The 22,558-nt window shown below is 36.5% G+C and overlaps 1 protein-coding gene across 4 annotated transcripts in view; it reads left to right on the top strand.

The window, feature by feature from the left end:
- TRPC6 (transient receptor potential cation channel subfamily C member 6) overlaps positions 1-21,287 on the top strand; it is an 88,917-nt gene extending 67,630 nt beyond the window's left edge. For 2 of the 4 annotated variants that reach the window (XM_040977217.1, XM_040977215.1), the window contains 9 exons: positions 3,670-3,886; positions 7,774-8,007; positions 10,661-10,925; positions 11,183-11,378; positions 12,121-12,324; positions 14,221-14,295; positions 18,958-19,041; positions 20,311-20,386; positions 20,872-21,287. In XM_040977217.1, coding sequence (XP_040833151.1) covers positions 3,670-3,886; positions 7,774-8,007; positions 10,661-10,925; positions 11,183-11,378; positions 12,121-12,324; positions 14,221-14,295; positions 18,958-19,041; positions 20,311-20,386; positions 20,872-21,023 — 1,503 coding nt within the window. In that variant the 3' untranslated portion in view covers positions 21,024-21,287. Of the gene's footprint in view, positions 1-407; positions 573-3,669; positions 3,887-7,773; positions 8,008-10,660; positions 10,926-11,182; positions 11,379-12,120; positions 12,325-14,220; positions 14,296-18,957; positions 19,042-20,310; positions 20,387-20,871 lie in introns of all 4 variants that reach the window. The other 2 variants (XM_040977213.1, XM_040977216.1) reach the window with 2 other exon arrangements.
- Positions 21,288-22,558: the final 1,271 nt, after the last annotated feature.

Raw genomic sequence — 22,558 nt, 5'->3', positions numbered from 1 at the left:
TTTTATTAGAGCTTCTCTATGCTTTGAAGAAAGTCCACTAGTCATAAAGAATAATTTGGATAAATTTGAATACCAAAGTTTATTTTCTAAAATTCTAGTTTTTTATCTAAAGCTTTTTTGATTAGCATTTAATACTTGTACAGTTATTTAATACATAGAATCCTGAGCAATATTTTAACACATGTGTATAATGTTAAATAATTAGACAATTAGCAGAAATTCCCCAGATTTATATAACACATATTAAAGCTTCTTGTCACCTTATTTGATTTCTGTAAAGTTTATCTTTTTTCTTTAACTATGGTTCTATGAGAAGGAATAGAATTAAATCTTAGGACACACGGAAACAGTTTATGCTGAACATTTTATTAATCAAGCAGTTCCATGTTCTGTCACTTTTTGGCTAGTTTGTAGCTCATCCGAACTGCCAACAGCAGCTTCTCTCCATATGGTATGAGAATCTTTCCGGTTTGCGGCAGCAGACAATGGCAGTCAAGTTTCTTGTGGTCCTTGCTGTTGCCATTGGACTGCCCTTCCTGGCTCTCATCTACTGGTTTGCTCCATGCAGCAAGGTATGTCTGTGAAGCCTCAACCTCTATCACCTGCTTCAGATGTGTCTTAACCAGGGAATAGTCCATTTCCAAAATGAAAACTTCAGTAACTTAAGTAACACCTCTGGTTTTTATGTGAAAATGTGTACTTGCTTTAGGAAGTATAAGGGAAAATCTGGGGAAAATATAAAAATTCACCTGAAATGTCACCCCAATTAATGTGTAAATGAAAATCTCCATCATTCTGTTACTTATTTCCTTTTACAATTTTCTGCTAGGCTTATCGCATATACCTTTATATTTTTAGTGATATCATACTATCAATGAATGGATACTTTAAATGACATTCTAAAGATGAAAATTAATTCCTTTCTTTGTTTCTCCCTTGGCAAAATTTGAGATGAGAGTTTTGTGTTTATTTTAACTGATATGACCAGACCACTCTTAACATAAATAAGGATAAGAATGCAAATACTAATGTGATATTTGTTTCAGTAGGAGACAGTTAATTTAGGGACAAAATGCATCAGAACTCAGCAATAAAATTTAAGGCCAAAATGCATTAGAACCCAACAACAGGATAGCTTCTTTTCTAAGCAGACTGTATTGCCCCGTGTTTTTTTTTTTTTTTTTTTTTTGGTGAAAATAATTTCAAATGGACCCAACCTCTCATTACTATGAAAAAGTTAGAGAAACATTGATCTTTCCTTCTGTTAGTAAGCATAACAGCTTGTGCTCCATATTGGTAGTCATCCTAGTCATCATGTCTTTGAAATCATATTTCTGGGTCTGTTTAAGTTGCAACTCTGAAAGACTGAGATTAAGAGTTTTGTGGCTAAAATGTCTGCTGGGTCATCTGTTACTGCAGTATAGAAATCAGTTGTTCACTTGCTGTTCATTAACATGGGCATGACTCATTTTCAAATATTTGGTAATTGCACACACCACCATTACCAGCTTGTTGTCTTCTTATCACTTCAACATAATGTTATTTTTTTAGCCTTAATGTTACACTAGAAAGTTAGTGTAAAGTCTCTTACATGGTGGGGCTCTCATGGTTGTTTCCACTGTTGACGGTAAGAACTCTTGGTATCTGAGAAATTTCTTTTGAACACATGATCTAGTATAATCAATTTTTTTTCCTTCAAAACACAGATACTTTAAACCAATGAAAAATCAAATTCAATGACAAATTGACTTTGGTACACAAAATTTAAATCTGTTCACTTTATGAGCCTTTTAAAAATGTTTTATTGGTATGGATTTTAAAGTGTTTTTTACCAAAATAAATTTAACTTTGAATTCAGTTTTGACAGACTTTTTGAAATGTCTTGAAATGTAAGGCCAGAAATTGACTGTTTATAAATAAAATATAAATTAAGATCAAAAAAGGAAAGCAGTGATACTCATCAGAAATTGTCTCTTAATACATATTTTTGTCTTGAACAATATTGTCTCCCTTTTGAATGAGTGACAAATTACACCTTGGAAGAAACGATGTCCGTGTTCTCCTCACTGGAACCTGAGCTCTGTCTATGATACGTAGCTCCTTGTTCTGCTTTTACTTGCATTTCCTGGTCTTGAGAGACTCAAGCTGAATTGAAAGAGAGGAAGGGAAGTTGCTGAATTATACCTGTTGTCACTGTGATCAATTCAATTATAACCTCTTTTCTAAATGGAGCAATTTTCCTTTCCAGAGCGAGTTCAAACGCGTAATGCCATCTAGGAGGTCTGCTGTTTTCAAACAGACTATTTCTGGGATTCTTTCGAGTTACACATTTCTTAAATTTTGATGGAATCCTAATTAACCTAATTTCCTTTACTATTTCTTTTTCCTGGGCCATGTTTCTTTCTGGCATCTGTTTTCTGCCCTCATTTATGAACACTTAGGCAAATAATTACATTAAAAAGATGCTGTCAAGGTATTTTTTTTCTCTCCTGTCCAAAACCGTAAAAACAAAACAAAACAAAACAAAAACAACAACAACTGGCTGTTGTTTGTCTTTCAAAGCATGATACTAACATCCACTTGACTTGTTTTTCATTAGCAATGACTATGAAAATTATTTAAAAGTCACAACTGATTTTTTTCGTGAGTGGATATTGCTATGACTGAATTGATGCTGTTGTTGAAAATATTTTTAAGGGAACTTAGATTTCTCCATGACCTTCGAGATCCAGATCCAAACATAGCACTATGACCGTGGCAGAGCCTGTGCTTTGTGAATTAGGCTTGCTTCCTAAAGTGTTCTCTTTCCAGAAGTTTTTGTTCTTGTTCTCTGTCTTCTCCAGCAACCCGAATATCAATTGTTTTATGCTCATTAAAATAAAAGTAGGACTTTCTGTGATTTTAAATACTTTGAATGTTACAGCTATTCCAACCCTTTTCATTTCTGTCCTGGATTTTCTTGCTGCCTAGCTAAGATCTGTACAACTCAGGTAGGAATAAATCCTGTGTTAGATAGGCATGATAGCTTTTGCTGTCCCCCTTTTCATATATAGAATATGATTTTCACATAATTTCGGAAATGCCCTCCTCATGCAACTAATGATGAAGTGAAACTGAGCCTGAACCAAAAATGTTGGATTTCAACATTTCAACCCACAGCCCTTCAAGGGCATTGATGCAAGACTTTAGGAACTGCTCTGTCTTCTGGTCATTAACTAGGCATTCTTTGCTTGGGAACTCATGGGTTTTATCCATTTACATCACCACGACAGCAACATCTACATGAGGACGAAATACCAAGTCTATATGTTGCCAAGTACACTCAGCTTAAAATTTTCATGGCTGTCTCCTTAATACATTAAGTTAGTTAATTTGTTTTATGTTGGTGTGTGCATTCATGAATAATGCTGTTATAATATTTTCAGAACTAAAGTATCATGTAATTGAAAAGTTGGTTTGTGTAATTGTTAATTAAGAACACTAACATATGGTGGTGAGGAATTTGTAACCCAAGTCTTATAATAGCATCAGATAATCCTATCAGCAATTATGTAAATGTACATAATTATTTTATGAAAGCATTGGAATATGCAGTTGTCTGCTCTTATGTGTGTGTTGTAAAGTGTATGAAACAAAGTTAAGGTTTCCTTTCGGTGTGTGTCGTGCCAGATGGGGAAGATAATGCGTGGACCATTCATGAAGTTTGTAGCACATGCAGCCTCCTTCACCATTTTTCTTGGACTGCTAGTCATGAATGCAGCTGACAGATTTGAAGGCACCAAGCTCCTTCCTAATGAAACCAGCACAGATAATGCAAAACAGCTGTTCAGGATGAAAACATCCTGCTTCTCATGGATGGAGATGCTCATTATATCCTGGGTAATAGGTAAAGACTGATCTTCCGTCATCATTTCTTTTTGCAGCCTTAGCGGTTGTACTGAATGACTCTGATTCTGTCACACATCAGTTATACAAATGTATGCATACAGCACAGCATAATGCACTGCACACCATGATTTTCTTTGTGTTTGTAAAGCACAGTTGCCTTGGGTTCATTATTGGTACCATTTTTGGTCCTCTCACATGTTAGTGATTTTTGCAATTCTGAGAACAATTCAGGAAGAAAAAACCGGTTATTTAAATCCCACCATTGACACAAATTTCCATTTATATTTTGGGAAAGCTTCAATTCCAAGTTTTAAAATAACCACATGATTTTATGCAAGGTTTATTAGGAACTAAAGCTAATAGACACTTGTATCCATTAAACATTTGTTATGTAGCAGGAATTGTTCAGAGTACTATACATTCATCAAATTGCATAATCTGTGCCTTAGTTTTAACCTGTAATACAAAATAACACCTATTTTACTCATTTTATTTGAGGATTAAGTAATTTGTTATGGATCTCCCAGGTGACAGATGAGAGAGAAGGAAATATCCTATTTATTGAGTGATTTGTCTATAGAAGCATACATGTGATATACCATTAAATATAATGTAAATGAGGAAGCATTTCAGCTGGATGTACATTAGTAAGTAAATTTAATGGCTGTTAAGCATATGTTAGATAATAATGGTACTCAGGTGAATAGATCCTCTACTCAAGGAAAGGACATCTGGTGGAGTCGAGGAGGCAGTGTGACAAGTAACATAATTGAGGAAATGTTAAGATATTATGTGCATGCACAGATTGGGCATTTAAGTGTAAGTGAAGGGGGTAAAGATAGGTCCAAGAAGTCCTTTCTGGACAGTCATCGCAATTTCAGACTTTGCAGATAAGGCAATGTCAATTGCATCAAGTGTTTGGAGATGTAGATTTTTTCTTGAAAATCTTGGCCAATAATATTAGAATAACTTTTAATCTTATAACTAATAGCATTTCCTTTCAACTGTTGTCCCAGTGATAACAGACATTGTATTACAGTATTTATTTAAAGGGAAAAACAAGAACAATTTGAAACAGACAGATATACCTGTTTAGTTCAGATTCTGAAATTCTGACACTAGTATTTATTTTCCTTGTAATTTTACTCATTAAAGGAAGTCTTAGAGACAAGAGTTGAGTGTTGCCTTTAAGACACTTGTTGAGGCATCCGCAACCCATGTAAGACTGCTTGACTGACTCCAGCTTCTTGCTGATCCTTGAAAGTAGCAGGTGAGGGCAAAGGGACTTGGGCTTATGCTGGTCAGTGGGAGACGTGGATGGAGCTCCTAGCTCTGGCTTCAGCCTGGCCCCATGTTAGTGCTTTCCAGCATTTGGTGAGAGAATCAGTAAATGGCAGTACACACTCTCTCTCTCCATCTCTCTATAAATAAAATTGATTAATAAGTGAAATGAGTAAAAAGCACTATTTTCAATTGTTGTAGCATTTTATGCACATATTAATAATGAGCAACCCTCCTAGATAAGATGCTGATTGTACTTGTTGATTTGAGAGGAAAAAAATCACATTATTTGTCACACAAAGAAATCAAATTATTTGTCACATAAAAAAAAATATTTGATTTTCTAATGGCAAACACTTAAAAGACTTGGGCAGAGAACTACTATTCCAGGAGATTTGACAAGGCAAAATGTTGTACCCGTAAGGCTAGGTGTAGCTGGAATACAGGTTGGGGGCAAGTCATATGCACTTCATTTTAGCGAAGCTTTAAAAGGAACTTTTAACTTAACAGCCAGTGTGAGAAAACGAATGCAATCTTGCATTGACTTGAATATCAGGGATGGACTGGAGTCCATACTGTCATTGTCACTCCAGCAAGGCTACCCCTGCAAGACTGTGCGTGGTTCCAGGTACCACCTGCAGCCAATTTGCAAACGAGGGAGCATATTATTCATGGACGCACACAAGACTGAATGGCCTCTACACACAATTGTCTTTTACCAGCCTGAGAAAATCTACGTGAATGGCATGGTGGCATCAAAGTCATGTGGAATCTGAGGTATACTTATTTGAAGGGCCCAACACGAGAAAAAGTAAGGCTTTAGAATAGATTTCATGAGCCCACAGTCAGATTTTTGTTGTTGTTGCTTTGAAAAAGAAACTGAAAGGCAGAGGACTCATTCTCCCTTGCTCTAGAAGGCAGAAGTAAAACCAAGAAGTCCACACTGAAGGAATAATCCTGATAATTTGACAATGGCCTGAGCGGTCTTGAGAAGCAGTTAAGCACCTCTCCTCAGCACTTATTCAAGGACAGGCTTGATCCCCGTGGAGAGGTCCTCTACCTGAGAGATAATTGAACTGGATGATGGATTGCAAACTGTGCTTAACAGGTCCCAGGAACCTTGTGAGAAATCAAACAGGAGAATGGTTATGTAGGCTGAAGAGTTCACTACAATTATTTAGTTTTATATCTTTGGTAACACATGATTGGTACCAAGAATTTTCTTCTTAAGAAAGAGATGAGAAGGAGCTGGAGGAGAGGTAGAAGGAGGCAAAGAAGAAACTTTGTAAAAACCCTGAACCACTGAAGTTCAATGTCCTTTCAGCCACAGTTTTAGTGTGTCTTCTCTTTTTAAATCAAATACTCTTCAAGTTGAAAAAGCAAATATGTGTCAACTAAGGGAAATTTTAACAATGTTTGTCATTTTGTTTTCCAAGTATCAGGTACCATAATGTGCATTTCACATATACCTTATTACTTACATCTCAAAGCAATCATTTTAATTAGAAACAAGATATTGCCACCTGCATTTCATAAACTGAGTTTTATAAAATTTAAATAGGTTTCAAAGGGTTTCAGAGGTAAAAGTGGGAGATGATTTCAAATTCAAGTCAGTTTGATCCAAGTACTACACTACATTTGTGAGATTACGCAATATTATCTATGAGAAGAAAGTAACTACTGAAAATATAGGAACTATTCTGTAATTCCTTCTGTGCTTATTTTCAATATAAAGTCACGTAAGATTTAAAACTTTTAAATTTAGCATTAATACAGAGACTTTCCAAAGTGTCCAGCTATTCTAGTGAGGAGATGCAATGATTAAACAGTCTTATTAAAGAGAAGACGGAGAAAGTTGGAAAGGTTGCAAAGGAAGGATGCAAGTCAGGTCCCAAGGGATGGAGTGAAGGAGGGAAAATTGGGACAAAGCAACATAGAGCTCCACATAGCTTAATCAATGCCTCACAAAACTTTTAGGAAGTCCATGAACCAAAATCAACTTTCAGAGGTATCCGTGGTCTCCCCCAAAAAAGAGACTCTCAGTCATTGACAGGGAACTGCCAGGTGATGCACGACTTGAGCAAATTGGCCATTGTCTACAGAAGGGTAAGCTGAGATGATGATCAAACAAATTCCTGAAAACAGAAGCCAGAGTGGAACATTCTCATGGCCGTTGCCCAAGGATAATCAGCAAAGTATCATACCAAATGGCTGCCTAGTAGTCCATCTGTGTGGAAGTCTCACAACTGCTTCTATTTTGAAGGTAGATGTGTGTGTGTGTGCACATGTAAGTTTTGGTTATCATAATGCACCCATAAAAAACACATTTTAATATAGTTCTACATATATAATTAATGGGTCAACAGTATGGTTTCTGTGTTAAAGCGCTAGTTGAACTTTGTCAAATTGCTTTAAATTAATGCACTGATATCATTATTGAACTGTGGAATTTCTAGGGATGTGGGAATTATTGTTGCATGTGCAGATTGTCACAAAATTTTGAAGCGTATGAATGTCAAACAGTCTTTTAAAATTCACTTTGTTAACTGAAGACCCAGAGCTTTACTGATAATAAATTAATACTGTAATCCCTTCCTGATGCAGGCATGATATGGGCTGAATGCAAAGAAATTTGGACTCAAGGCCCCAAGGAATATTTGTTTGAGTTGTGGAATATGCTTGATTTTGGTATGCTAGCAATATTTTCAGCATCATTCATCGCAAGATTCATGGCATTTTGGCATGCTTCCAAAGCTCAGAGTATCATTGATGCAAATGACACATTGAAAGACTTGACAAAAGTTACTTTGGGAGACAATGTGAAGTACTATAATTTGGGTGAGTTTACATTATGTTATCAACATGAACAAAAATGGAGAATATTCTTACAAAGGATATATTAACAGCAGTTTAGTTACTGCCAAGTTCTTATAAAATTTCCAATACCTATAGCTAAGAGTATGCTTTTTGCTGCTGCTTTTGCTTTTCCTGATGCTGGAAATCTCTTTAATTACAAATCTACCTCTTTGCATCTGGTGGATTGAGTACCAAAATCTATCGAGAATAGCTTATTTGGACTCATTTTGCTCCTTTTGTCTGTTTAAATAGTCCACATTTCAGAGATATACATACTCACAATGGATATCCTATCATTTGTTGGTCATGTGCGTGATTGTGGAGAGTGTTAAGTTAAGGGAATTAAATCAGCCACAGACAAACCAAAAGAAGTGCATGATTTCACTTTTCTATGGAATCTGAAGAAGTCAAATGTATTAAAGCATCAAGTAATGGTGTTTGTGAGTAATGGTGTATGCTGTGGGGGATAAAAAAGACAATGGGTAACAGTATAAAGTTTAACTTAGGAGAAATACATTCTGCAGATCTACTGAAGAGCACACTGACCATAGTGAATGATGACCTGTGAGATCTTTACCAGAAACACAACATGACAACTGTGTGAGGTTATCATTGTTGATTAGCTTCAATGAATGCTTTAAAGTGTGTGTGTGTGTGTGTGTGTGTGTGTGTGTGTGTGTGTGTGTGTGTGTATGTGTAATATGACATTGGAACCTAAAGATATAGCCAACAAAGCATTAACTGTTGGGTATTTGAAGGGAAAAATATTGAGGATTTCCAATAAGTAACACCAATAGTTCTCAACCAGGCTTTGAATAGTTGGAAAGTCAAACAAAAAGTTAGCATGAAGGCCAGATTACTACTAGTAATACTGATAGACATCATAGCAAAAGGCAATGATCTGAGTCAAGTCAACTAATGGGTTCACTAACATTGAAACCAGAATTAGGATGAGTTGTCCTTCAATTTTTCAACAACAATGGAGCAAGGGTGGTACTTCTCTTGTGGGGGGTGGGGGAAGATGATTGGATTGTGGTGACCCCTCGATAACGAAACAGAGAATGTTCAAGAGAAAATGGGAAAAGCTCAGCTACTTATACTTAGTTATTCATCACAACTGAACAACATATAATTTTTTTATTTCCCTAGGAAAAAGGAGACTAAGGGGTGTATCTATTCATTTGTTTGCTTAGAGAAAATGTCTGTTTGTAGAACCCTGGACTGAGGGCAATATATTCCCTTGAAAACTTACTTCAAAACCACCTACTGTTATAAATCAGTAAATCTTCAGTTGATACCTCTATGCATTTATTATCCATATATTACACATATGTATATGTAATTTTAATATTTAGTACTTGTTTCTCATTTAACAAGATTTTTTATAAAATACACAGTATTTTAAGAAGTCAAAGCTATGTCAATATCATAGAAGAGAATAGAATGGTGGTCACTAAAAACTAGGAAGGGGAAGAATTCAGGGAAGGAAAGGGTTAAGCAGCAGGCACCAAAACATAGTGAACTTGGAAGAATCAACTCTAGTGTTCTTTAGTGCAATATGTTCTCTAGTCTGCAACAATTCATGATATACTTCAAAATAACTGGAAAAGTTAATCTGAAGTTTCTGGATATACAAGATAAATGTTTGAGGAGATGTAAATGTTTATTACCTTAACATGTTCACTGAACATTGGATACCTGAATCAAATTATTATATTGTGCATATCCCATAAATCTGTAGAAATATTAAGTGTCATTTGCAATTTTTAAAGTCACTGATGTATCTATTTACAGATCATACTATATTTATATGCAAAACACCATAAAAAAGAAAATGACTTCTGCTTTTTATCTTGTTATCCTTTCCTAATTCAATTTCTCAGCAAATAAGCAAAACAATTTATAACCATATTTTTCCTTTTTATTACCTATTATTGTATATTTTTCTTCATGAATTTGAGTTTGATGACCAGATATAACAATGAGAAAAAAATCATTATGAATAATTACAACTTTTGTGATGAAAAATTGGCTTATTTGAATGACCAATAAAAATTGCATCTAGTAAGATGAAATGACTAAAGTATTCCATAAACTCCAAATTACATTATTATGTAATTGTAGTTTAATATTAGACAATGAATGCTACATTTATTAGGTTTTGAAGGTGTTGAGTACTTTCTAAACAATGGACATGTGCCAGTTTATGAAGAGAGGTAGCCACAGTGTTATTGCATTTTGAAAATTGTGTTGAAATAAAACTAAACTTTTAGTCTTATTAAAATTTAATTTAAAGTTTTAATTTTATTTGAAAATTCTTCCAGTTGATATATATATATTTGCATATATGTGTTTCTGAGAGCATTGTATGTTTACATGGGTTATATATCTCTATATATAGATATATATAATTTATCGATAACATTTATTATGTTATTCTCACATAGAAATCCACCAACAAACCAGGGATATGAAGATTTTCTAAGTAAATTCAGAAATTCAAGTGTGGCCAATACTAAAGCCCTTTAAAATCAGAAAGTTCCATTTGGGAGCAGCATGGCTCAAATAATTATTTATTTTTCCAGGAGAAACAAATTCAGGAAGCTCACCATAACTCTTGTTTGCTTTTTCCTAGCTAGGATAAAGTGGGACCCCTCTGATCCTCAAATTATATCTGAAGGACTTTATGCCATTGCTGTAGTGTTAAGTTTCTCCAGAATAGCTTATATTTTACCAGCGAATGAAAGCTTTGGACCTCTGCAGATATCACTCGGAAGGACAGTAAAAGACATCTTCAAGTTCATGGTCATATTCATCATGGTGTTTGTGGCTTTTATGATTGGAATGTTCAACCTCTACTCCTACTACACTGGTGCAAAACAAAATGAAGCTTTTACAACGTATGTGATCGCAGATATTGTTATGATGGAAGTTGCAGATGAAATAAGTATTTCTTTAGCAATGCTTATAACAACCCATGAAATAAATAATGTTTGGTAAAGACTTCATCTCCACTTTGTTTTTCTAAAATATGGAATTTTTTAAAAAGTTGGAAAAACTCTAAAATATGAGACTCTTCTAGATGTTAGATAATAATAGCCAACACTTTGGAGCCATTATTTACATACTTTCTTATTTTTTTTTTCTTTTTCTCCAGAGTTGAGGAAAGTTTTAAGACACTATTCTGGGCTATATTTGGACTTTCTGAGGTGAAATCAGTGGTGATCAACTGCAATCACAAGTTCATTGAAAACATCGGTTATGTTCTTTATGGAGTTTATAATGTTACAATGGTCATTGTTTTGTTAAATATGTTAATTGCAATGATCAACAGTTCATTCCAGGAAATTGAGGTATGAACTCTACTGTGTATGGTCTGTGCTCACATGTTCTAAGTATTCCAGGGGCCAAGTCAGCAAAGCGGAGACAGTAAAAACTACCATGCTTCCCTTGTTCCATCTCTACTTCATTGCTTTATGATAAGTGATTTAGAAAAGTACGATTCTGCTTCCAAACGGTATCAATGGGGTATTGTGGGGGGATCAGGTTGAAAGAGAAGAAATATATAAATAATTATAATCAAAAAGAAACAAAAATGCCTTCGGAAATGCCTTATCAATACAGACTTACACTTTACTCAAAAATTATTGCTAAAGAATGTCACTGTAATCTACATCTAGTCAAGTGATTTAAAAATCAACCTTTCTTCATGAGGTTGAGTGTGACAACATTAACTTGATGCCAGAAATCTTGGCCTGTATCCTGAACTACTGTGTGCTCTATTACACAATAAAAGAATAATTTTTCATATTGTCTTTTTAGGATGTAGGAAAGACATTTATATGTTTAAATATATCCACAAATATTTGCACATTTTAAGTTTTGTAGTGTGACAAATCTCATAAAACTTTAGATAGACTTAGGAAAGATTATGAGAATGCAACATTAATATTTTGAAAAATCTTAGAATAATCTTTGGGGTCTGGGGTGAGTATCTGTAAAATTCATTGCTTCCAACTAACTACACAATGTTAGAAGCACCTCGGTAATTCTGTATATGCATTTACTTACTGAACTGTTGTGTGTATTTTGCAGGACGATGCTGATGTTGAGTGGAAGTTTGCAAGGGCCAAACTTTGGTTTTCCTATTTTGAGGAGGGGAGAACACTTCCTGTTCCCTTCAACCTGGTGCCAAGTCCAAAGTCCCTGTTTTACCTCTTGCTGAAGTTTAAAAAGTGGGTGTCTGAGCTGTTCCAGGGTCATAAAAAAGGTTTTAAAGAGGATGCAGAGATGAACAAGGTATTTTCACTTAATGTTGTATCATCACATTCTTCAGTCCAGTGACTATTATAACCACTTGGCCACACGCCATTTAGAAGAAATAGTCCAGGATGACATAGCTAGCTTAATTCAGTCTCTTCTCGGCAATCCCATTGTCTTGTGTCTTTTTACCATGAGACAATTGGACACTTCCTATTTTAAAATTTAAGAAAAACTCACAAAAATAGTGTAGTACATGGCCTACGGTAAATGCTGAAAGGAGAGCTATCTAAGACTGATTCTTGCTCACAGGGCTAAACATTATTCATTTCATTCACAACATTTAGAACCAGGTAAAGCATCATCAGCCGATTATGACTGTGGCAGTTGAGCAGACTCTTAGCTTTGACATTGAGAAGTTCAGCAATCAATTGCTCACGTGTAGTATGGAGGTCCAGGCTTGGCAGTAAGTAATTCAAGAAAGAAAGATCTAAGAATAGAAATTAGAAGCAGTAATTCCTGAGCAATAAAAGCTCAAGGAAAAAAAAGATACAGATGTTATTTGAGAGGATGTTAAGACATGTATAGAACACACATGGCATGTTGTGTATAACTGGGGGAGCTGCCAGGCCTTTTTTTTTTTTTTGCAAGAATTTGTGCTGGATGCAGATACTACACACAAGCGGAGCGTTGAGACACGAGGTGCATCCAAAGGAGGGGAAACAGGATGGAGAAAGAAATGGGTATAGTGTAATCCGAAGGAAAATTGATGAGCTGTTTCTTCAGAATAAAGAATTTTAACGAGCTATATCTCCCGCCTTTTATAAGGGGCCACAGTTGATTGCCCCTTCTTAAAAAAGGCAATGGGCAAAAGTGGTAAAAAATTTATTTTTTTCTATGTAACAACAAACTTACACCAACAAGATTTGCTAAAAGAATAGAGGAATGCCATAGGAGGAAGTGAGCTTCCCAGTTTTGCAAATAGCAAATCAATTTCAATTTGATATTTGGTGATTGACAAAAGAGCTTTCTATATTGAATGGCCAATTATCCAAAAGAGTATGAAATTTCCTTGCAATAACGATTCTATAATTTATAAACAGGGAAAAGGTTGTAATTCCTGTTCTCTTAAAGCCTTACTAATTGGAATTACGAAGTTAGTAACTGGGTTCTAATTTTCATAGCTAGCACATGAAATAAAAATTATTTCTACATTGTGATAGTCAAATAAATACATGAGAATTCTTTGAGAATTCCAAGGCTTTACTTAACAGTGGTGCTCATCATTATTTTTCCTCAGATACATTTTGGAAGAATAGTCTATTTATGAAATTATTTTGAAAGATGATTTCCAAACTTAACAGTTCAGTGGTAAACATTTCCTAATCTTAGTGTAATTAAATATGTAGTTTGCAGGTTTGATAAGAACTTCAACCTGAGAGGATTTGACCATCAAAAGAAACACCCAAACACTTTTCAAAGGGAATTTATTTTCTTTATTAAAACTTGCTGGAAGCTGGAGGAATAGAGCTGCATTATGGTAGAGCAAATTAAGCCAGCATCTGAGACATCAGAATCCCTTACAAGAGCTCTGATTCCAGTTCAGGCTGCTCCACTTCTGAGCTGGCTCCCTGCTAATGTGCCTGTGACGCAGAAAGTGACCCAATTATATGGAGCCCTGCCCAACTAGGGCAAAACCCAGGATGAAGTTTCTGGCTTCTAGCTTCAGCCTGTCTGAGACCACTGATCAACTGAAGCGTCAGCCAGATGATGGGAGCTTTCTTTGTCTCTCTCTTGCTCTCTTTGTCTTTAAGATTAAGAAATAAGTAAATCTTTAAAAAACACTCAGGAAATAAAACTATTTGGCTTTTAAAATATGAAGTGAAGAATGAGTGGCAATGCATTTATATTCAGTTTTCTATTTATTTTTAATAGAGAAATGAAGAAAAGAAACTTGGAATTTTAGGAAGTCATGAAGATCTCTCCAAATTATCAATAGACAAAAAACAGGTAAGCTTTATTTGAGTAAAATAAGTAAGTAAAAGATAATTTATTTTAATAGGTTATATGTTGTGGGGCCACTGTGGTGCTGGCAGCCCTATGGGTACCAGTTTGAGACCTGGCTGCTTCACTTGTGGTCAAGCTTCGTGCTCGTAGTTGGGAGGGAAGCAGAGTATGGCCCAAGTCCTCAGGCCCCTGTGGCCACCTGCAAGACCCAGAAGAAGCTCTTGGCTCCCAGCTTCATGTCAGTTCATCTCTGGCCATCACAACCATTTGGGGAGTGTACCAAATGAAGATCTCTCTCTCTCTCTCTGTCCCTATAACTCTGGCTTTCAAGCAAAATAAACAAATACTTTTTTAAAAAAAGTAATCTGTTGAGAAGTAAAAATAATCCCCCTGTTCAATTAGCAAAAAATTATGTGTATATTTAAGATATATATTAAGATGTGTACCTGGTACAATGGTTTTGGCACTGTCCTGCATCCCTTATTGGAGTGCCTTGGTTCAAGTTCTGGCTCCACTCACAGTACAAGGTTGCCGTCAATGTACACTTTCAGAAACAGCAGTGATGGCTCAAGTAGTTGAGTGCCTGCTAACTCCTGTGGAAGACATGAATTGGAGTCCAGCTCTTGTCCTCGCCCCCATCCACCTCAGTTGTTCTGGGCATTAGGGGATGGGAGAATCTCTCTTTCTCTTCCTGGCTTTCAAATGAAATTCTTTGACATTTCTGTACCTTTGGTGGAAGATACACATAGACTAGATGCCTCCATGTTTGTCAATAATGGAGAAGCTGTCACAAAGGGCACTGTGGGGATATAACTACTCTTGTAATTGGCATAGTTCCTAATGAACAGTGTATGCCAGAAATGCATCAGTTCTGTAATTTGGACTAGTGAAGTACTCAATACTGAAGACATTGGCTTCTTTTCTGATAGTACACACATAGTAGAAAAATAGCACATATTTGTGACTGGAGATGCATTCCTGACACAGCAGTGAAGAAGCTCACATCCCAAATCAGGGTGGCTGGGTTCAAACCCTGGCTCTTGTGATTCTTGCTTCCTGCTACAGCACACTCTGGGGGGCAGCTGCTGAGCTCTCAAGCCGCTGGACCGCTACACACCTAGAGAGGAGGCCTAGATGGAGTTCCCAGCTCTCAGGCAGTTGTGAAGCATACCAACCGATAGGAGGTTTGTCTGACTGTCATCCATTTCTATCTTTGTCTTTCTGCATCTCTCATTAAAGAAATACATGAATAGAAATAAATTATTATTGCTGAGGAGGAAGGATAAATGGGAAGGATGATGTATAGGAAGATGTTGCATTGAATGACATATAATAATAATAAATAAGCTCCATAAACCTGGTGGTTTTTGACAATGCAGTTATTTTGCTTCTCTTATGTAGCTGTGTAGAGACTTTGAGACTGTGACTAGGGGTGAGACTCCATGAGTCTCTAGGGTTTTCATCACAGTTAGATGAAAGAGAACAGCTTCAGCTCCTGCCATTACACCAATTTTTAGGCATTAATAGGAGAGTAAGGACAGAGGAAAAGTAAGCTATGTCAGGTGAATCTGTTCTTACCCTCAGAAGCATCGCTCACTGAGCTCCTTTAATAAGTCTTTTAATGTTCAGAATCCTACTGCTTGCGTATTCGACTCATGGGACACAAACGCTCAGGAGGGAGGGACGTTCTGCTTTTAAGTTGAGTACTTTTTCTCTCCCCCAAAATAAGGATACTCTTAAGATATATCTAATCTCTAATTTCCAAAATTCCTTTCTAAGCATCTCTGCCATAAGCAGGTCAGCCCATCTCCATTTCAAGTCTGAACAATCTGGGATGAGGGAAAAGTTGGACCTTGAGTCTCAGTAAGACTGGGGACACTCTGTAAGACTGCCAAATAAATAAACAAATCAATCAATAAATAGCATGGCAGAAAGGGCTGAAGAAGGTGTGAGACCTATTGGTAAATTCCCCAGACAGCTGTATATTGCCTACTTGTGAATCTGTAACTTATAGACCTAATCTCTTTCATCTTTCCACTGACCCCAGGAGATGAGAATGTTTGTCCTATCTCATTCTTTGTTTTCTTTTTAAATATTTATTTATTTTCATTTGAAAGGCAGATTTTTACAGAGAGAAGGAAAGAAAGAGATAGAAGGTGTTCCATCTGCTGATTCACTTTCCAAATAGCTGTAACAGCCAAAGCTGGGCTCATCTGAAGCTGCAAGTAAGGGCTTCTTCCCAGTCTCCTACATGGGGCAGGGTCCCCAGCGCTTGAGCTATCCTCCACTGCTTTTCCAGGTCATAAGCAGAGAACTCAGTTGGAAGTGGAACAACCTGGATAGGAATAGAGACCTGTATGGGACACTGGCACTGCAGGCAGAGGATTAAAGTGCTGCATCGTTGTGCCTGCTTCCTTGCCTCCCCCTGTTCCATTCCATTCTTAAGGAACTTATGGATAATTTGCCCAAAATCCCACTTGGCCATCTGACGCAGAGTGAATTAAAGCTCACATCTTTACAACTCCCAAGCATGAGATTTATAACCACTCGCAAGGCCTTATTTCCCAACTGCATTCCCTGATGATTGGATATTTTGCCCAAACATCCTTAGCTTTGGATCACTAGGACTGTGGGAAATGTAATTTTCCCACAGTCACATAAAGCTGATACTTTGTTTGGCATACATATTTTTTTCATTATTAATAAATTATTTAATCTCCCTCTTACAATGGAATTACTAGATGAAAAATGCTACTATGAAACTAATTATTAGAAAATAATAACAAGCATAAAATGCAGGAAATTTGTACAAGGCATAGAAAAAAGGACAGTGTTTCATCGGAGAGAGTACATTATGTGCTGGTTACGAATAAAGCTTATATGCAGTTCCGCTTTCAGTTAACCGATTTCTAACTCCTCATTACTGTGGAGTTATGCATGTCCATACGATCCCGAAATACTCAAATCTATAATATTTAAATCCTGTTCATATTGTAATTAAAGTTCCTTTATATCTGTGCAAGTATTAGGAATATGACTTTGCAGGCTTTAAACTGGTTTAGAGGGCTGTAATGGAAGTGAGACATTAGGATAGTCTGCCACCAAGTGGTGGTAATGCATCTTTGCACCATCAGACAAATTCCTCTTACTAGTTTTTAAATATGGGTACTTATTGAATTCCTATGTAAAAGAAATGGTCTAGAACTATTTTTTGAAGAGATGCATTTTAAAGTAAACTTGAGACTTCTGACTTAGAGCAGTATTAGCCATATAAAATGATTCAAATGGATTTATAGCTACTTAATCTTATACCATGACACTACAATAGTAGTTCTCAGCCAGGGGTGATTTTTCTTTTCATTGTCTTCCCCAGGATGCCTTTGACAATATCTGGAACCATGCTTGGCTACAGCAGCAGCAATGGCGAGCTGCCACTGGTTCCTAGCGTTTTGAGGGCAGGGACATAAAGTTAAACAGTACATAGGGTATTTCTACCCAGCACACTAGAGTCATCCAGTCCCAGTGCCACTAGCCTGACAGCTAAGAAGCTCTGGACTCCAACCTTGCGCATGTGCTCAGAGACTTGATGGTTGTACTGAAACTGTACCAACGCACTCTCATCGCTTCCTAACATTTACACTCTGAGAACTCCACAATCATACTCATTCAAACAGAATGCAATGTATTATTTTTATCAATTTTATCAGCCACATCATATTTATGTTGTTGCCACAACTCTGCCAGACCATAATTGTTAGTGTTCTTCATCGAACATCCGAAACGCAGCCCAGTATCTTCCTTGCAGAAGGCCCTCAATACCTACTTGTTCAGTGGGAGAATATTTTAAATGAGAATGTGGCCATCGGTAGCATTAAAGCAGATTGGATTTTAGGTCTCACTGAGCTTCACTCATACAACCTGCACGTCATTGGGAAATGCATATCACAGGGGTCTCCAAACAGCCTTAGAGTTTCCTACCTGCACCCCAGACAATTTTCCATCAAAATTACGTGTTTGGAACTGCCTTATTCTTATTTATATCTTTGTAAACTCAGTTTTTGCCTTTAGAGACTGAATTAGGAGTTTTTTGATCATCCTATTAGCATATTGATATGGTGTGTCATCACTGTTATTTCATATTGCTTTCATTCTTTATTATTTGCCTTCTCAGGTAAATTAGTATTTGAAATGTACTTTCAAAATGAGGTACTATATAGATACTAAAACTTCAAATGGGTTAACTGGTGCTTTCTTGGCAGCTGAGTTCTGTCTCATAAGAGAGTCACCGTGGTGTCCCCTTGGGTCCCCGTCAGGTATGTTGTCCTGGGTTGCCAGGCTGTGGGATTCCGCAGCATGTGGCTTCTGGGATCACCACCATCCCGTCTGCAGACTGTCTGCCTCTTCCTCCACCAAAGATGATTCTGCAGGCGTGTTAAAGCATGACTCTCACGGCAGCCTAACAGGCTCCTCGGGCAGGGTCTACAGGCCTTTAAACACTGGGCACACTACAGTGTCGATGGTTTGTCCTGGCAGACAGTTTTAAGCAAGTTAAAAATTATGCTGCACAAATTGAAATTATTAATTTCACTTGAGGCTGTTAGCTTATATATAGAGAGAGCTAATACAAAAGCTCATAGCTAATTTCTGATTCTTTTCTAATTACAGCTTGCACAAGATAAAGAGTCAAGTATACAAAGTTCAGAAGATTTCCACTTGAATAGTTTCAATAATCCTCCAAGGCAGTATCAGGTAAGGCTGCAGTTTTAAAGAGTTAAGGCTAGATCTTTGGAAAATTTGGATTCTTAAATAGTCAAGAAATTAATTTTCTCAAATATCAAATATATTTAAATAAAATGAAATATTAGGATATTTCTCAATATCAAAATAATGCATGAACTCAGCAAATATGTCTTTAGTAACTACTACATGACAAGTACTAGATTTATAAAGAAACAAAATAAAATGCTTAGAATCATGAAGCTTATGGATATATATTTATTGCAAAAATCATCCTGCCTTTCAAATAACATGAAGAACAGAGTGAATAATCTCTGGTCCTACCACTATTGAAGTTTACCTTTGGTGACTGTCCAGCCAGATGAATCTATATGTTGAACTTGACATATTTTAACACAAAATGAACATAATATGGTATAGACAAGATAAAGTATTTAAATAATGAGTACTGATTTTGTAGACTGTGTTTTTCACTCTAAAAATATATGTTCCTGTTAATCCTGTTAAACGTGTGTAGTATTCATGTTTACATAAAAATATGAAACTTTATTAGCATAATCTATTAATGCAAAGTTGGTATTCTTTCCAACACAATTATGAGTAGTACTACTACGAAAACGATGTACAAGAAATGGGTCACTGTGACAAGTGTTGGACATGGAAATTTACTGTTCACCATGTAACTCTGGCCTTGATAAGCCAGGACATTCTGCATGCAAGCAAAGTCTTCTGATTTTTAAAAACTGGTTATTTATTTTTCAAAGTGTGAAACGGAAGGAAATAATCAAGAAAGCCCACATCCATATTTTATAGCAAAGGCAATATTTACACATTAGAAACCTAGGTGCTAGGGAAACTAACTATTCCTAAATTGATAGCACATACAAAATAAAAAGTGGCCATATTTTTCAGAGGGACAGTAGATATTTGTCCCATTTTCACAAGCAGTGCTTGCATCTCTTCAACCAGCCCTATGAAAAGGTTTAGTCTTGTTCTAATACTTTTCAAATAAGATACAAAACAATAGCCATTACAGAGTAGATTGTTTCCCCCAAAACTTACTCCTTTCTTAAGAAGTAAGCTTTAAGTCATTAACCAGGGGTGATGTGAAAACTACTTCAAAAGAAATATTCAAAACTATACATTCCCCGCTAGATGAATTACCTCACTTTTGATAACTACGGCTTCCAAAGCAAAGGGAGGAAGATTTGGAAACTTCTGGCAAGTGGGACTTGTGTGTGTGTGTACACAAACTGAGATGATTTCTCCTTTCTCTTTTAGAAAATAATGAAGAGGCTCATTAAGAGATATGTTCTGAAAGCCCAGATAGACAAGGAGAGTGACGAAGTGAATGAAGGTGAGTGGGGCACATAGGAAGACCAGTCCCGGAGTAGGAGCGGGTCGTAGGATCTGATGCAGAACCAAGAGAGAGCTAGGACATTGCATGTGGTAAGGGAAGCTTCAAGAGGACTGCCAGAGCAGGAGCTCACTAACCATTAGTTCTGCTAAAGTAGTGGACGATGGGCTATTTGCTCCACAGTGGGGACAGAGCTGGGGAGGCTGGAGAAAGATGAAGAGCCACGATTCCAACTCCTGCAATACTCTCCGCCATTCCCTTTTAATTCACTTTAGGAGCACTTCACTATACCTCTACTAAGTCTCTTTGCTTACCAAAGTAGCTCTGAAAGAAGATAGAAACCTGCTCTATTAGTAAGTTGTTTCCTGTGTAACAGGTTAAAATGTAGATCTGCGTGGAACTAGAACTAATATCATCCTGTCCCAGAATCACTGGTCTCTTTTCATGACACATTAATAATTCTTATAATTCTTATTTGTCCAAAGGGGAACTGAAGGAAATTAAGCAAGACATCTCAAGTCTCCGCTATGAACTCCTTGAAGAAAAATCTCAGAATACAGAAGATCTAGCAGAACTTATTAGAAAACTTGGGGAAAAGTTATCCTTGGAACCAAATCAAGATGAAAGCAACAGATAATGCAAAGACTTCCTTAGCAATCTGTATTTATTTGTTCACTTGAAGCCATATTATTTTCTGATTTATTTTTTTAAATGCCAATTGTCCGCCTTTTCAACTTAGAAAAAGGTTACAGATAACTTGGGTCAGCCTGTCATCTGGAACCCTAATAGCTAATATTTTCAGTGATTAAACTTGTTGTTCAGGATGAGGCTTGCTGATTATGTTGGAGATGATTCCCAGGTGCTTGGTGGCTGTTTGATAAATTGCTTTCTGGATATGACTGTAGCGATGATGTGATTGTCATGCAGTATCTCTCAGGGAATGGGTGAGAGATTGTGGGTGGTGGGCCCGGGTGTTCCCATGATTCCCAGCTGGTGACTTCCAGTCCTCAGCTATTACTAATCAACAATCAATGAAATGATGGCGGACACTGATCAGCTACCTTACTTAGCCTTGAAAGCGTAAGATCAAAACTCTCTGAGCAGAATGGGATTACATTTATGTTACATTTTCGGAGTCATCTCTTTGAAATATTACACCTAGAAATGAGAACGTATTTCATCAACAGATCCTGAACCACATGGATCAAATGTGCATGTGTGCGGGTGTGTGTGTACACATAAAATGCTTGACCTGTACTTTTTGTTGTTGCTAACACACACACACACACACACACACACACACACACACACTCAAAAGCTCTTTCTTTGTGCTATATTTTTACTGAGACTGAAGAATTATTGTCCATGCAAGTATTCAAATGAGTATTTCTTAGAGAAGTACCAAAGTCACAAACAGGTTTTTTTGGTTCAATGATAGCACAAATTTATCTATTTCTGAGGACATTTAGGGCATTTCAATTTCTCACATTTGCCTATTGAATGTAAAGGGGAATATAACGTCAAAAATTTCAATTACTCATCTTTCAACATTTTCTGTCCTTTTCCCTAAATACATAAAGTAGGGACTGGGAATTAAGTTCACTCACTGGAAGGTTGTTACTGCTGAGTGAGGATGTTAAGTGGTATCTTAAGTAACAGAGTGAAATGAAGGTTCATCCCTTTTTGCTGGTACAATTGACATTCAGAGAACACTGTACATTACCTGGAAAAGCTGCTTTAAATTCAATAGGGAAAATAATCAAATGTGAACTCTCTGAAAAAAATTAAATCAGCACAGAAAATATTTTTAGCCACAACTTAGTTTAACTAGCTTAAAAAAAAAAACTTTAAGAACCACCATTGGAAAGTACAGACAAAAAATTTATAATGTTATCTTTTGTAATTGGATATTGTCAACTTAATGATATGAATTAATGATACAAAAAGTCCATTTAAATGAGAATAATTGAATCAGTTCCCAAGGAAAAAAATAACCAAATTCCAAACGCACCGTCAGCAAATTAAAATAAGGGACCAGCCATCACGTCTGTGTGCTATGCCATGCGGGAGACTGGCCTCCCTGCCACGCACTGCTCAAGGCAGGCCCACTTTAGGAAAGATGTGCAGCCTGAGCTTGTTTTAATTTGGCTTAACTTGACAAGCTAACGGTTT

Source organism: Ochotona curzoniae, unplaced genomic scaffold (assembly GCF_017591425.1).
Source record: "Ochotona curzoniae isolate NIBS_2020 unplaced genomic scaffold, NIBS_Ocur_1.0 contig_2723, whole genome shotgun sequence".
Classification (NCBI taxonomy): domain Eukaryota; kingdom Metazoa; phylum Chordata; class Mammalia; order Lagomorpha; family Ochotonidae; genus Ochotona; species Ochotona curzoniae.
The sequence above is the reverse complement of the archived record's forward strand: the minus strand, read 5'-3'. Positions and strand labels throughout refer to the sequence as shown.